The sequence below is a fragment of the Bicyclus anynana genome, chromosome 2 (assembly GCF_947172395.1).
Source record: "Bicyclus anynana chromosome 2, ilBicAnyn1.1, whole genome shotgun sequence".
Classification (NCBI taxonomy): domain Eukaryota; kingdom Metazoa; phylum Arthropoda; class Insecta; order Lepidoptera; family Nymphalidae; genus Bicyclus; species Bicyclus anynana.
In genome coordinates, this window is record NC_069084.1 from 17,777,800 (window position 1) to 17,794,349 (window position 16,550).

Sequence of the window (16,550 nt, forward strand, 5' to 3'; positions counted from 1 at the left end):
CAGCACAGTTATTTAGCCAACTCAAGAGTTACTCGCTTATTATTAATGTCGAATTCTTGGACATGCATTTTATATTATTTTTTTTTTATTTCAGTTCAGTTAAACACGTTTTCCTAGTTACCGATCTAACTGTCTATCTCTACTTAGGTACACAATTTTAACCGTGTATCTCAAAACTGAACCGATTTTTGATAAAACTTGCACTCTTCTCTTCCCTACCTACCTATAAAAAAAATATCGTGATGACTTTGATGCTTGGAGGCCATTGGATCAGCTTCCACCTTCACACAGGAAGTGAAACTATAAGAAATTGTAATGTTGTCATCAATTATAATATTGTATGATATTTTTTAAAAGAGCAACTGTTGAGTTTCTAGTCGGTTTCTTCTCAGCAGAACCTGCCTTTCGAACCGGTGGTAGAATCTTTACAAATAGTCAACTGACATATCAAAAGTGCTTGTAAACGGAGCCTACTTGAAATAAATCAATTTTAAATTATTAATTTTGAATTACCTTTTTACAAATCGGTTAATAATTTGCTATTTTTAAATCGTACAATAAACTCCTTTTTTTCAAGTCGATTAAAAATAATCTGTTGCATATAGATTAAAAATAAACGATTCGCAGCGTCAAGAAAAAAAAGAGTTTATTGTTTAAATAAATCGCACTGCACCGTGAATTAACGTATTATCTACAGGCATCATTTGGGATTTTTTCTGCAAATTTATTTTTATTGTTTGTACCCTTTGTACGTATTTATGTGTTTAGGTATAATGATGTGCCAGTGACCTGCCGAGAAACTGAACGCTTTGGATCCTTGCCCTTAAACTTGTATCCGATAGTCGAACGTTGGCCGCGCGCGTGTTATGTCTTTCGCAACTCAGTTCTAATTTCAAATTTATTGCTACAGATAATAAATTAAAAAAAGTATGATATCTGACAGGTGTTTTAAATTAAAACTAGTGTAATATGTATTTCGTTTTAAAGATATGATCCTAAGAAATTAGTAACTAATAATAATGGTTTAAATTTAAAAATATAAAGGTATTGTTTTTTTAAAATTAATTATGACTGGAATCCAAATCTTGCCAATAGTTTCTAAAAGGAGGTAGAAGCTAAATAAATTTGTTTCACTTTAAATAGATTAGTTAATTAATGTAATAAAATAGATTAGTAAATAACTAATTAATAAATGTGAGTTATTTGCGAGTGAAATCCTATAAATACGACTTTTAATTTAATTTTTTTTTGTTGTACTTACCAACAAGTAAAGCAAAGTCAAACAATATCATTATGTTTAGATAAAAAAAAATCGCCATTGTACAAAGATATACGTGGGTAAGTTTATTTGATTTTTTTTTAATTCAATTCAATGACCCTTGAATAAGAACGCGCAATTTATTGAAATCTTTTTTTTCGTGCTAATTTTGAGAGTTAATTAGTACAATATTTTCATATGAAATTTTGGTGGGAAAATCATAGGATTGTACACGTAGCCTCGTTTTTTTTTATTTATTTGCTGCATTTTAGAGTTTTATTGCTTAAAGCAGAATGCATTTTATTCAATACTAGCAGACGCCGTGATTACCCAGTAGATGTGACCCCGGAAGGAGTGGGTTCAAATCCGGTCTGGGGCATGCACCTCCAAGTTTTCAGTTGTGTGCATTTTAAGAAATTAAATATCACGTGTCTCAATCGGTGAAGAAAAAACACCGTGAGGAAACCTGCATAAAAGAGAATTTTCCTATTTCTCTGCGTGTGGGAGGTCTGCCAATCCGCATTGGGCCAGCGTGGTGGACTATTGGCCTAACCCTTCTCATTCTGGAGGATACTCAGCAGTGATAATGATAGGAATACAGGAATATAATATAGCCTATAGTATTCGGGGATTTATAGCTTATTCCCACGTGAACCAGTAGGTACCTACTACGCGAGTAAAACCGCAGGGCATCTAGTCAGAAATAAACAAAGGTTTTATTAAATTTCATCTCCTAGTGTGTGTTCACGATGTGTTGCAAGAACAGCTTATGATTAAGATCTCGAATAGACCTAAGCATCAGGATGAAGATTACCATCTTGCCTTCATCATTATGTAAACGAAATTAGTAATAAGACAAAAGAAATAAGCCAATTTTAACAGAATTTTAAGCTTGAGTTTCTTCATTCATACTGCTGTATGTAACTTATGTTTGTATGTCCCGGTTTCTCAGAAATTGTTTGTCTGATTTGCATATTGTTTTCGTTATTTTTATGCATATCCATACTAATTCAAATGCAAAAGTCGTCTCTAATATACCACGGCTACTATGTATGAATTTTCGTACAGTCCTGGATCAGAATTTTGGCTATCATAGAGTGCCTAAGGGCGTGTAGTTACAAGGGGTGCGCGAGTTCAGAATTTTTAAATAAAGAAAGAAAATAACAAATCGACAATTAAGAACTAAATGCTCATCTGTAATCTAAATCTCCAGTGATATATTCATAACACACCTAAAGGCCTATTTCCTAGAGCATTGAGAAGTCACTAATGAGATATATTATCATAATTATATCTCATTAGTGAAGTCTCTCTAGTGTGTAATATAAATCGATAAAAACTCAACAATTTACTTATTAAATTTAAACTACAATAAGCACGTGAATATTTTATGTCGCTGTGATATTTTTTAAATTTCATAATCGAAGTTTTATGATACAAAAATAGGAACCTTCCTAGATATTTTATAAAAAGAATAAATATAAAGACATGCAATTACTTTAATATTTGGGAAATGATTAATGATTTTACCATCGATCGTAGATCGTTAGATGGGCCTCGAAGCGTCGCGGAATTGTCATTGGTTTCGCAAATACTTACCAATGAAAAGTAACATCTTTCTCATTATTCGTGTTGCGGCTTGTGCTTTTACACTTCTAAAACGATTACGAAGGCATAATTAAGGGAATAAACAAGAAAAAAACAGTAAAATATTTTTTAAGTCACAGCATGGGCACAGACGTGCACACTAAGTTAAGATGTGCGTGCACGTCTTTGAGTAATGACATAACATTATGCGTTCTTTAATATGGAGGCGCCCGTCTAACGATTTATATATTGATGGATACCCAGTGTAAACGACCCCAGTGAATGACCGAAAGCGATCATCTTGTTGTATGTGGCGACATCTAGGGAACACTAATCCTACGATTTATCTAAGAATCATCTTTATGGCCGTTCTCAATAAACTATCTATATGTATTTAATCTGTCAGTGTGTAATCAGCATTGTTATCTAGGTAGGTATGTATAAAAGAAAGACTGTCTTACTAACAACGTTCAGCTGAAACTACGAAAACTAGCTTGCAATTAAGTCAGAGTCTGTTAAAGCTGGAATTTCATGGTTTCTTATAAAATTAGTGGAAGTCCGCGACTTCGTCCGCGTGAAATCAGCCTCCCTAGCCAAATGGCACGTCGATTCTCTTTCTAAGATCGCTAACGCTTCGAATACTAGAAAGATGTTTGGGAATGGCATTTGCTATCGACAGGTCACGTGATCACGATCTGTCATTCCCATGCATCTTTCTAGTTTTCGAAGCGTTAGCGATCGTAGAAAGAGAATCGACGTGCCACTTGGCTAGAGGGCAGTTCATTTTCATCCCGCGGGAACCATGAATTTTATCGGGATTAAAAGTAGCCTATAGGCTATATATGTTGCTCAAGTTTACTTCCTCTATCTACCAGTAAAGACCCGCTAAAATCAATACAGCTGTTCCAGAAGTTTGCCAGGACAAACTGACAGACAGACATACCAAAGTTTTAAAAGAGCTCGATGCTTTTAGTATCGTGTAAATAACTAAGCACAAGCGCAAGAGATTATTGTTATTTGTCTCAAGAGTAAACATAGTGATTTTGGAATCACAGACAGACACTTTTCTAGCTGTTAGATAGGTATATGTACTCGTATGTATTGATGACAAGTTAGCCCAAGCCAGTGGCATGCCTTTGAAGGGCCCTGTATCAAATTTAGTAGCCCAATAGACAAGCAGTAATCCGGAAAAATCCCTTTAGTTTTTGATATACTCTTTTACCACAAATTATTGCTTTTTTACTTTTGTAATTTCTGCAGTTTTTTCTTGTTTTTATTTTTGCTTTCACACGTAAGGGGCCCCTGTAATCTTTGGGCCCCGTATCATTGATAGCTTCGCTCCTGGCCCATGCTCTAAAATAATCAAACCATGGCCCATGCTCTCAAAGTCTTCTACTTTAAAATTATTCCGATGGCGTACTCGTGCTTAAAACAACCGAAAGTTTTGTTGTAGTAAAACTCTTTTCATCTCTCAACTAAGCAAAAATTTGCCAGTTATAAATGAACCTAGGACTCTTCAAGTTTGCATACGATCATTAAAATTAATCATCATTAAAACTAAGCATAATTAATCATTGTTTCAGAAAGATGGACGGTATTCACCAAGTGACTGCACTCGTCACAATATTCCTCCATTTATTGGGACCACTCGTCAGCGCTTTTGAACCGCAACCACAGATAGGGTACCCAGCCGGGCTTATACCAGAATGTACGTACTTTAAAACACCATAATTACCACAGATTTATGAGGTAACTAGATTTATAAAGTGCCAATTCTTTGTATTGAAACCAGCGTACCCAGCAGGGGCGTGGCCTAAATGGCTGTTTAATATTTAGTGAAAAATTAAATATGTCACCCTTACTTTAGAGTTGAATATTATTTATTCCTTTTCCTAATTAAATATGTCACCCTTACTTTAGAGTTGAATATTATTTATTCCTTTTCCTAATTAAATATGTCACCCTTACTTTAGAGTTGAATATTATTTATTCCTTTTGTCACAGAACACAACAAGACTGCTAGTACATGCGCGGACACACTTGCGATGTTCCGCACACCCGGGTGTACGCGGGCCACGCCCCATTGCTACTTCTATTGCTAAAAGCGTTAGCTTTTAGCGTTGTCTGTTCTGTGATAATTACCAATAAAACGTTTATTTTAAAATTCATACTACACCGATATACACCACAATGCCAAAGCACTATTGCCGCGTCTAATACCTCAACCACTTGAGCAAGGCAAGACGAAAACTCAAGTAGAAGAAGCATCAAACACCACACTGTCATGTTGGCACAATCTTGAAAAAGGTACCAGCTCAGCATTTAGTTCTAAATTTATTTTTATTATGAAAGAAATTTAAGCTAACTTATCCTAATAACTATACAAATCATGGCCACGTAGAATGGCGGCAAGAATATTGCAAGGCTGCATTTTCGCGCTGGACAGCCAGGATGATCCTTTGCGCAAAAATTGCGCTTGTATTTCACACACCTTACTGTAATACATTCAAAGTCACAAATACTTCCAAAAGTAGACAAAGTGATATGCACTAACAAACGAAGACAGAGATAATCTTCACATTAATTAATCAACATATTAAAATCTTGCATTTTTAAGCAAACGCTTCTTATCTCCTTCAACCTCATCAAATGCTTTACAATTTACATCATAAAAATGTTTAATATGTCAATGCGCATTCTTAAACAATTTTATGATTAACGATTAATTTTATGATTATAACGTATGCGTATGCACGCAAGGTGGTTGTAAAAATATAATAAATTCTTTATTGTTTCTTATTGCATAATTAATTCTTAGAAATAAGGATTTGATGTAATGAAATGAACTACATTTTATAAATCAGCCCCGAGTTCAAACTGAGAAAATAAGCCGAGCTGAGGATTGAACCCAGAACCACATCATCCCACATCATTATCAACAGCCGATAGACGTCCACTGCTGGACATAGGCCTCTTGCATAGACTTTCAAACAAAACTCTCTTTCGAGCCGCCAACATCCAGCGGCCCCCTGCGACACGATTGACGTCCTCAGATCAGAGATCGACCAACACTGCGCTTTCCGGTGCAGGGTGGCTATTCCAAATTTTAATGTCACGCTCTTCGAAATATTATTACGTGACCTGCCCATTGCTACTTCAGCTTTGCGACTGCGATCAATGACTTTGGTTATTCTGCCGATCTCCTCATTTCTGATTCGATCAGGCATAGCTCGCTCCATCGCCCACTGAGTGACTTTGAGCCTTCTTATGAGGGTCACAGTTAGCGACCAAGTCTAGGATACGTAAGTCATCCACGAACCATAACAAAAATTAACTTCGGTCGTCAAAGTAGCCATAAGTACTCGTAGCTTCTTCTAGTTACTCTACTATGATTTCCATTTTGGATTTTAGGTCCAGGAGTGACGAAGAACGCGAGCATCACCCCGGTGACAATGAAGATGCTGCAAATAATCGTACACCGGCGGACTGACCAAGGCCAGGTGCTCAGGAAAGAGTTCCCGATACCTACGGCGCATAGGAACATCGTAAAGGAGAAAAACATTGGTAAGAGTCAAATTTACTTCAATTTTAATCAGTTCCTGGGTACGATCCCCGTCTGGGCCGATTGAGGTTTCTTAATTGTTCCAGGTCTAGCTGGTGGGAGGCTACGGCCGTGGCTAGTTACCACCCTACGGGTAAAAACGTTCCCCCAAGCGATTTAGCGTTCCTGTAGGATGTGGATTTTCATCCTACTCCTAACAAGTTAGCCCGCTTCCATCTTAGATTGCATCATCACTTACCATCAGCTGTGATTGTAGTCAAGGGCTTACTTAGTCTAATCTAAAATGTAGTCCGTTCAACAAATTGTACCTGCAAAATAAAAGGGCGACAAGTTTTTATACGAAGCGTTTACGCGTTGACCTTAGCACGCAGTTAACCGCAAAAACCTTATGCGGTTGACATCAAATCACCACGCAACCTCTTTCATCCTCGCTTGTCATACCAACCACTGAGGTTACTCTCTGGAATCTAAGATTACTACTTCAGTTTCAGAATCTTCAAAGCTAGACTCAGTATGTATATTTCTAATAGAAATTCCACACTTAATAAATGTAACGCTCGAACAAATGAACTTGACACCTGGTTCGAATGAAACGTAATTAGCCTAATTAGCCATTCCAGCACTCGTGCTGCAAAAATCACTCGTACTACAACGGTCCTCATTACATGACAGTGGCATAAAAACTATGCCGGTTCACGAAACTAATCTAAAAATCTTGGAACTCCATTTGTATTATTGTCTTCTTATTTCTATGAATATTAAAACACAGTTTTTCTACAATATTATTATTGACCATTCCAACATAACTTTTCTTCATTCATAATTCTATACTACTCGTATATCTTATTCAGCATCATCATCATTATATGGCTCACTGTTGAGCACGAATTTCCTCTGAGAATGAGAGGGCTTAGGCTAATAGTCCACCTCGCTGGCCCAATGCGGATTGGCAGACTTCACATACGTAGAGAATTGAGAAAATCCTCAGGTATGCAGGTTTCCTCACGATGTTTTTCCTTCACCGTTTGAGGTACGTTATATATTTTAGTTAAATCTTCTTTTTATAATTTAATTATTAGATCTTAAAATGCACAAAGTTAGAGGTGCATGGCCCAGACCGGCTACGAACCTACGCTCTCTGATTCGAAGGCTGAGGTCATCATCTTCTTCTTTTCTAGGCCTTATCCCATTTGCCCACTAAGGGTTGGCCATTCTGCGTCGGTTCATTTGGTGCTGGTCCCCACTGGAGTCACTCCAGTAATCCGAGCTCTCTCTAGAAGCTTAGCAGGCCGCCCAGGTCGCCGAACGCCTCATGGAGTGTTGCTGAGGAGCCAATGTGTGCTGCGCGTTGTTCAGATACACCTCTGCATCTAAGCATAACACGCGTCGGTGTTCCTTCTTCTTCCATACATGCTCGGCATAGAGGACTGTTGGTTACACCTAGAACTGAAAGGTGTTTATTTAGTCAATATTGCTCTGTCATTAGTTCCGTAACTATCAGGCAGAGGCAGAGGTCATATCCACTTTGTTATCACGACACTGTGTATAATAAATAAGGATTTATTAATTTTAAATATTTATTTCCAGATTTCAAAAACAAGAAGACTGTTCTCTATGCAGTTGGCTTTCTGGATAGTTCCGTGTTCCCGCAAAGCCAAGCTGTCGGTACAGCTTACTCGAAGAGAGGTTACAATGTGCTCATTACTGAAACCTTTGACTTCCTTACGTATATTTATCCCAAGTAAGTATTTGCATCCATTTTTAATCTGGCTTATTTATAAACATGGCTTAATTTTTAGTGCCTCAATTTTTTTCAAAGTAAAGTGGACCTAATCACTACTGTATAAAGTTCACTTTACTTTGAAGAAAATTGAGATCTAAATCCATGTTTATAGAAATAATGTCTATAGATTTTGTACATTTTCTCTTGTGCATAGATTTGTTTAAAATTTTGTGTTCAAAGCAGTAACTGTGTTCGAAAACGGACACAGTTTATTTGTTTTGTCCTTTTTTTATAAAACGGAAATCCTATCTCAAGGATCAATCATTTGTCTGTCTGTGTATGTATCATAGTCAATATGTTTCGTATCTATACTAGACCCATTAAGTTGAAATTAAGTGAAAACTATTCTTAGAAGTCAGACCTGCTAGACCAGTGAAGCCTCTGCCTTCAATTTGAAGGACGTAGGTTTGAATCCGGTCCGGAGCATGCAACTCCAACTTTTCAGTTAAGTGCATTTTGGGAAATCAAACATCACGTGTCTCTAACGGTGAAGAAAAAACAACCTGCACACCTGAGAATTTTCTAATTGTGTGAAGTCTGAGACTTCTTTCATTCTGAGAGGAGACCCGTGCTCAACATTAAGTCGAATATGTTGATAATGATAAAAACTATTCTTGTAAACTAAATCAACTGATGAGTCGTTTCGAGATGGTGAAATAGCAAGGTCGGGTACATGATCTTAAAATAACATGGCAAATAACTCAATATTATGCTTAACAACTTCTATTACGGAACCCTCTTCGTGGGAGTTCAACTCGTTCTTATACCGTTTATTTAAATACAAAAATAAAAAAAAATTCAACTACCGTTTATAAAAAAATCAAGTTAAATTTAGCAGTCTAAAAGAATGATCTTTATCAATTTAATAACCCTCGGTTTTTCGTATCAGTTATAATTAAAATCATGAATCTGGTAATGGTATACAAAAAGCTTGAATTTTAAGTCTCATTATAAATTATTTGCGTTTTGATTTAAAATTAAAAGTAAAACGCAAAAAATATATAAAAACGCAAAAATATAAAACGAAACGTGTAACGTTATACCTAATGATTAAATTTGTGTTAAGGCGCTAAGTAAATTACTCTTTACTAATAAATCACGAGGATTCAAGTAGGATATTTAAACGATAGACTAAACCTACCAAATAGAGACAAGATAAATTCAGGGTTGTACTGAAATTTCTCATTTTAGAAGCACATACAAATGGGATGGGTCTACTAAATATCAGCTCACTACATTAGATTCGGTTGATCGTCGCGCTAGACGTATTCATAGCTGATGAACCGCTAATACGGACGAAATTGCAAAACCGACGCAACGTCGCCTGTCTCTCGGTATTTTACCCAAATACTTCGGAAACTGTGCACAGGAACTTTATAATCTTGTTCCTCCATCCCCATTCTACCACAGAACAGCGAGACGTCCTGAAAAATGGCATCCCTTTGCTGTCGACGTTTAGTCAACCCGCATAAAACGTTTTGCGTCAACGTTTCTTATTAGAACTGCTAAGATGTGGATTGAAGATTGCCCTTTCAACAATTTGTGCACCTTCAAGGCAAGAGTGAATAGGTACCTTCAAAGCAAGCGCGCTTCATCTTAAACCTCATCATTGCTCGCCATCAGGCATGATTGTAGTCAAGAGCAAGCAAGCCTATCCAAGATAAATAAAAAACGCAAAGTTTATACACATTTCATTTACAAATATTAATAATAATAATAATAATAATGAATTAATATCAAAAGTAAATAATAATAATAATAATCAACTATTAATGCTTAATTTCAGATCAGTTCGCCTAACAAGATATATTGGTAAGAAAATAGGTGAGTTTCTAGTTAAACTGATGGATTACGGACTCAAACTAGAAGACTTAGAACTAGTTGGTGCAAGCCTTGGAGCTCACGTTGCAAGTCACGCGGCTAAATATATCTACGCAGCAACAGGACAGAAACCTTCCAGAATAACTGGCTTAGATCCAGCAGGACCTTGCTATAGATCTTTACCACCTAACGAAAGACTTGATATATCAGATGCAGATAAAGTGGACGTAGTACACACAAATATTGATGGATTCGGTATAGCAGAACCTTTAGGACATATAGATTTTTATGTTAACGGTGGAGAATTCCAACCAAGTGATATACCGTATGTACCTTGTCTAGTTATATGTAGTCACATACGTGCAATTATATACTGGTGGCAAGCTATCGAACATCCAAAGAAGTTTATAGGCGTTGAATGTGATAGCGTACAAAATGCTAGATTCGCTAAATGTTATAACAATACTAAGCGTAATTATCTAGGCTCGGCAGCTGATTTCAGCAAACCGGGTATATACTATCTGCAAACGCATAACGAGTTTCCGTATTTTAGAGGAAAGAATGGTTTAAAGGAAGAAAATGAGATATATTTGTCTGTTATTAGGAAAATCAATGCGGATGATGTTTTTCAGGTATAAGATAACAAATTAGCCTAAAATGGACTTTATTATGAACTTTACTATGAAAGTACTACTGTGAGTGTGAGATTTGTTATAGTAGGTAATACATTATAAAGACAATCAAGTTTATATTACTTACAAGTTATCTAATAGTTCAAGTGATTTAGAAGAAAAGGTGTCATTTATAGATTTATGTATGATGACAGTTTTTTTAATTGTTTATAAATTAATAGTAGGTAAGCTAATAATAAAGCAATTTTGTAGACGTAAAAATATATGCGACCATTACTTGCGGAGTGGCAGGGATTTAAAGGGTCAATTTTGCGGCGATGCTACGGATCACTAATAAACGCTCCATACTACAAGTAAATGTCACTCAAGAATGACGTCATCGCTTAGTGATATCGTAAGATTTCTATGGACGTTCCAACAAAATTACAAATATCTTTGTTATTAATTGTGCGTTTATGTTTATACTTAAGGTAATGAAAAGTGATACATTGAATGCAAGGAATCCTAAAATGAATGAACTTTTATCTAATTACGATAAAATATTTTTGATAGTTTATAACCTTGTTTATTTTACAAACATCCAGTCAATCTTTGTTTTTTATGTATGAATGCCTTCAAACGGACTTTGGTCTGCGAAGAGCACCTTCTTACTCGTATATAATGCAGAATCATTTCAGGAACTTGAGTCGATAAAAATGAAATTTCGGATTTCAGGTTAGGTCCTAAATATAAACAAGTAGGTACCTAATAGAAAAATTTAACCTGTATAAAATATATCTAGTCCTTATAGTTAATATGTAAGTTAGTTTAGTAATTGTAGTAGTTCTTTGTAACACAGGCTTCCGGAGAAGTACTTACTAACCACCATAATATGTATTTCTACCATCAAGGAGTATTGTTGTATTCGCGTCTAAAGAGTGTGGTTTTTGGTGTAATAGAAATACTTAATGACAGTTTTTTAAATCTATACCACAGAAAACATATTTACAAGTATATACTAATATTAGGTATAAAGCTGAAGAGTTTGTTTGTTTGTTTTGTTGAACGCGCTAATCTCAGGAACTACTGGGCTGATTTCAAAAATTCTTTCAGTGTTAGATAGCCCATTTATCAAGGAAGGATATAGGCTATATATTATTCCCGTATTCTTACGGGAACGGGAACCACGCGAGTGAAACCGTGCGGCGTCAGTTAGTTGTATATAAATTAAGGGTAAGCATTTAAAGCATTTTTGTATAAGTAACAGGGTATCTGTGATCATTACTTTCGGGGCTAAAGGGTCACATTTGCGGCGTTGCCACGAATCAAACATACAAAATGGCACGAATGAATGACGTCATATGTCATAGTGATCGTTGGATTTGCATGGGCGTTCAAACAAAATTCTCAATATATTCGTTATTTGTGCGTTTATGTAATGAAAAGGAAGCTAAAAATGTATGAGTTTCCATCTAATTACAATAAAGGATTTTTATTAGATTTGAAATTTTATAATCTTATTTATTGTACAGAAATCCAGACAATCTTTGTCTGGATTTTTGATGTACTAATTACTTAATATTAACCTTATATCCTCGAATGTCATAAATAATTCAATATATTAAAACCTAGCCATCATCCCCATTACAGGCATAAGAGGCTTACAACCTGTACCTCCGACTAGAGCATGTGAGGGAATGGCGACCCCTTACTAGAAAACGCAGTGTTATGTTAGTTTTATGTCGCTACATGCATAATAATTTCTTAATTTCATTAATAATCTCAGACCAATTATAGAAGGACCTGTATCGCACTCATAGTCACGAACAAAATTGTCTGTCATTTTCTGAGGAAAACGAGCTTAGATTTGGTATATATCTGATACTAAACTAGAAATTTTTGCCCGTTTTTTACACAATTCAATTACACAAAAAGGTATTTTTACGGAGCGCTTTAACCGACGAACACGATTACAACTATTTTACATCGATTAGATAGAGACAGTTTTTATAATCGCATTAGATCGTTGATCATATACTTTGACAGAAACGTAACGTCAAGCGAGGCAGGTCCTATAAAATAATTGGTCTGAGATAATACATGGGTAATTCTTGGTGTTACCTATACGATGTACATACCTGCCTAATGTATAATTTAACTATTAAAATATGCATACATTGAAATAAATTAACTACATCTATAAGATTAAAATAAATTAAAACTATAATACTTACGAGTAAATTTACTTTTGTGTGTGTGTAGGCATATTTGTTGCTTTGCACTGCGGCTACAGAAGCGATTTGACTGAAACTTGGAATGGAAATAGATTTTACTCTGGATTAACACATAGGCTACTTTCATCCCGGAAAATATCATGTGTAAATGTGTGTATATGTGTGTGTATGTTGGTTACTCTTTTACGTTGCTTTGCTGCTCCTTTACTACTAAACAGATTTGGCTGAAATAAGGATAACACACATACATTATTAATTTTTTACAGTTTAATAAATGACACAGCTACGGAATAATAAAATTAAAAGACAGAAATGTTGAATCAAACCTATTCTTTTTTAAAGCTTGCTGTTAAAATTCAATTTAGTGTACTTGTAGGTACTTATTTTATTTTATACTAGCGGGCGCCCGCGACTTCGTCCGAGTGGAAATCAATGTAAACTTTCAAGCCCTATTTCACTACATTTTGGGTTGAATTTTAATTTTTTTTATGATTTATAAACAAATTTTTAAAACTGAAAGACTTTCCATACAAACTTTAAACCCCTATTTCAGCCCCTTCTTATTCTATTTTCGCAATAAAAATTAAAAAAAGTATCCTATATCCTTTTTCGTATTATAGTCTTAAACCGTGCCAAGTTTCATTTGAATTCATTTAGTAGTTACAGCGTGATGCCCAAATAACAAAAAAACAAAGACGGACTAAAAATCGAAAAAAAATATTTTTAACCTCAGTATCTATTATATAATGCCCCTCAACAAAAATTTTCAAAATATCTTCAATATACAAAATGTACAGAATTCGTTTTATAAGTATAGATTCTAGATGACGCTGACGTCCGTTATGCCATGGTAACGTATGGTGTTACAAATGGTATAAGTCAAATCTGAAATTGTGAATAAGTGTATAGAATTCGACCAGTTTTATTATAAGTATAGATAGATATAGATTTGTACGTAACACCGCGGGGCGCAGCTAGTCAGTGTATAAAGGAAATCGTGCAATAGGTAACAATTACAACATACAAATTGTACCTACGGAGGTCAGTGTGATTTAAATTAACCTTAAACTGCTTTAACGTTTAATAGCTAGAACAATTAATTGCTTTAATTAAGACAATATGTAAAATTACCACGATTCACGATAGTTGCAACTAATCCAAACTGTAACGTATTTTATACAAACTTGGTTATATAATGCTAAAACAACGAACTCCTTACTTGATTCTTCACAGATTTACGGGGTTTTACAGCAAAGTTTGAAAATCTCGTAAAAACCGGTCCAGCCTTTTCAGAAAATAATTGTTTTTTTATTAGTACCGTATTGTAAGTACGTACCTACTATAAGCAAATATAATTACACTTTAAATAGGTAGTAAGTAAGAACCTAGGTACCTATATGATGCTATACGTAGTAGATATACTGGTATATACTTAAGTAAGTATATACATACTTTCATAAGGATTTAGCTGTTAATTTAAAATAACAGACAGACTTAGTATCTGTAATTTTAAATTAACAGCTATTATTTTATACTAAAATGTTAAATATTTAGGTATAAAATAATAGAGAGTGTTGTGTGAGGTAGTGTAGTTACTCTATGTTTATTCCGTATAAAAGCAACTTACTCGTACTTATATTACAATAACAATTTATCAAACACAAATTCAAATACAAAATAATTAATGTAAATCTACGAGTACGAAAATGCCGCAAATAATTACAAGTTTTACAACAGTTAGACAATTAATTTCGGCTGTTTGCACAAATTTGTCAGTTTCTACAGTATATATACTAAACCCAAACTTAATGTGGAATGTTTATCAACAATAAAATTGAATTATATTATGATTTATTCAGTAAATCGAAAAGCCGACCAAGCCATGTCTAAGATGTCACCCAGGTCCGAAAAAATACTCTCTATGTACGTTTCACCCCGAAACCGGAGCATCCTTAGGAGATGTTGACTCTACAACGTGCAATTGCAGTTGGAGAGTGGACCTGGGTGACGTCGTCGCACGGGTTCGTCGACTTTTCGCGGATGATAGCAAAATAAATAAATCATTATATAATCATGATGAACGCAAAGTAACGCCTGCTTCTATTCAATAAAATTGGAAATTAAGGCATAAATCGCTAATAATTTTACATCTAATATTCATTTTTAATTAACTTATTCCTAAATTAATGACAATGATCAATCAACTTATATATAAAATTGTCCTTATTAACATTTTATAAAAAAAAAACGATACAAATTTTTATATAAATGAGGTATGAAATGAGATGGTTTTCTACTTTCATTTTTTTTGTTTGTTGATAAACGCTATCGTGATTAACGTTTTATCCAGTTTGGCTTTATTTTAAAATGCGAAAGTATGTCTTTCTGTCTGTCTGTTACCTTTGACGGCTTAGTTTCTGTAACTTACAGATATTGATGAATTTTGGTAGCTATAGAGATGAATTGGAACTTGAAGTAGAATATAGGCTATTTTTGGCGCAAAAATATAAATAGGAAGGGACGAAACAGGGGTTGAAAGATTGCAAAAAGTTAACATGTCAAATTAGAGCAATAAATTATCAGACAGTGGTAAATTAACGTTAATAAATAATGAATAAATAGTACATTTAGGAAAATCAGAAGTGGATTTATCATTCAAAACTTTTATCAGGGTAGTTTAATTAATAAATCAAATCATAATGTAACTAAAATCAAATAGAGTTTACTGCTCGAGACAGACAGATATTCTCCCTGCCTAAACCAGAGTAATCGGATTGACCGTCTTCTAACTATATATTTTCCAAGTTATTTTATGAAAATATATACCTAGTAGATTTTTTAAAACGATTGAAACATTGCATTTTATAACATTAGTTATAAAATGCAATGTTTCAATCGTTTTTAAAATTTCACCCCCTAGAGGGTTGAAATTTTTTATGAGAGTCTCTAATTTTCATAGTATATTTACAGTAATTACACGTTAACTATTGTGAAAATGTAAAATTTAATAGGATTTAAAAAGGGGATGAAAACTTAAACTGATTTTCTAGCAGTCGAAGTTGCAAGCATCAATAATAGCTTGTTTTAACAAGAAACATGAAACATTCTGTCCATAACACGAGACATCCGCAATGAGTATAACATTATTGTAATGTTTTGATAAACAAACAACGGTCTGCAGTGCTGCTGCATGAATATGTAACATCTAACTTGGTTATATCAAGGTGCAATACAAATGCATCCTGCAAATTGTGTTGGTTATGGTGTTACATCAGAAGAATGCAGATATTATCTGATGGCATGATCAATTATGGAAGTGACATCACCGCCACGGATCTTTCCATGTATATAAATTACTCGATGACCAGTCAAACGTTGTTCTGCAATAATATATGCTTCGTTAGAAACATACAAAAACCGTATTATGATAGTCGAAACATAATATCATAGTATAAACGAAATTAATTTGATCGATATCAGTTAATTTAAAGTTAAGGATTTCATAGAAAACTTAACTTAACAATTATGTATTTATTAAAGTTTTCAAAACGTCAAAAGGCTGTCGTCCATTTCGTGACGTCACGATGTTACTTGATGTCACTAAAAATAAACGTCAAACTAATTATAATAATCTTGTCAAATACTCCGTTTTCTTAAGGTTTAGTGTTTTTATAACGTCATGAAGCAATTAATA

At 34.5% G+C, this 16,550-nt stretch overlaps 1 protein-coding gene across 1 annotated transcript; it reads left to right on the forward strand.

Annotated features, from left to right (window-relative positions):
• Positions 1-834: 834 nt before the first annotated feature.
• LOC112054071 (phospholipase A1) lies at positions 835-12,855 on the forward strand. Its single transcript, XM_024093727.2, has 5 exons — positions 835-1,338; positions 4,429-4,553; positions 6,257-6,409; positions 7,995-8,148; positions 9,977-12,855. The coding sequence occupies exons 2-5, from the start codon at positions 4,433-4,435 to the stop codon at positions 10,647-10,649; spliced, it is 1,101 nt and encodes a 366-aa protein (XP_023949495.1). The 5' UTR covers positions 835-1,338; positions 4,429-4,432; the 3' UTR covers positions 10,650-12,855.
• Positions 12,856-16,550: the final 3,695 nt, after the last annotated feature.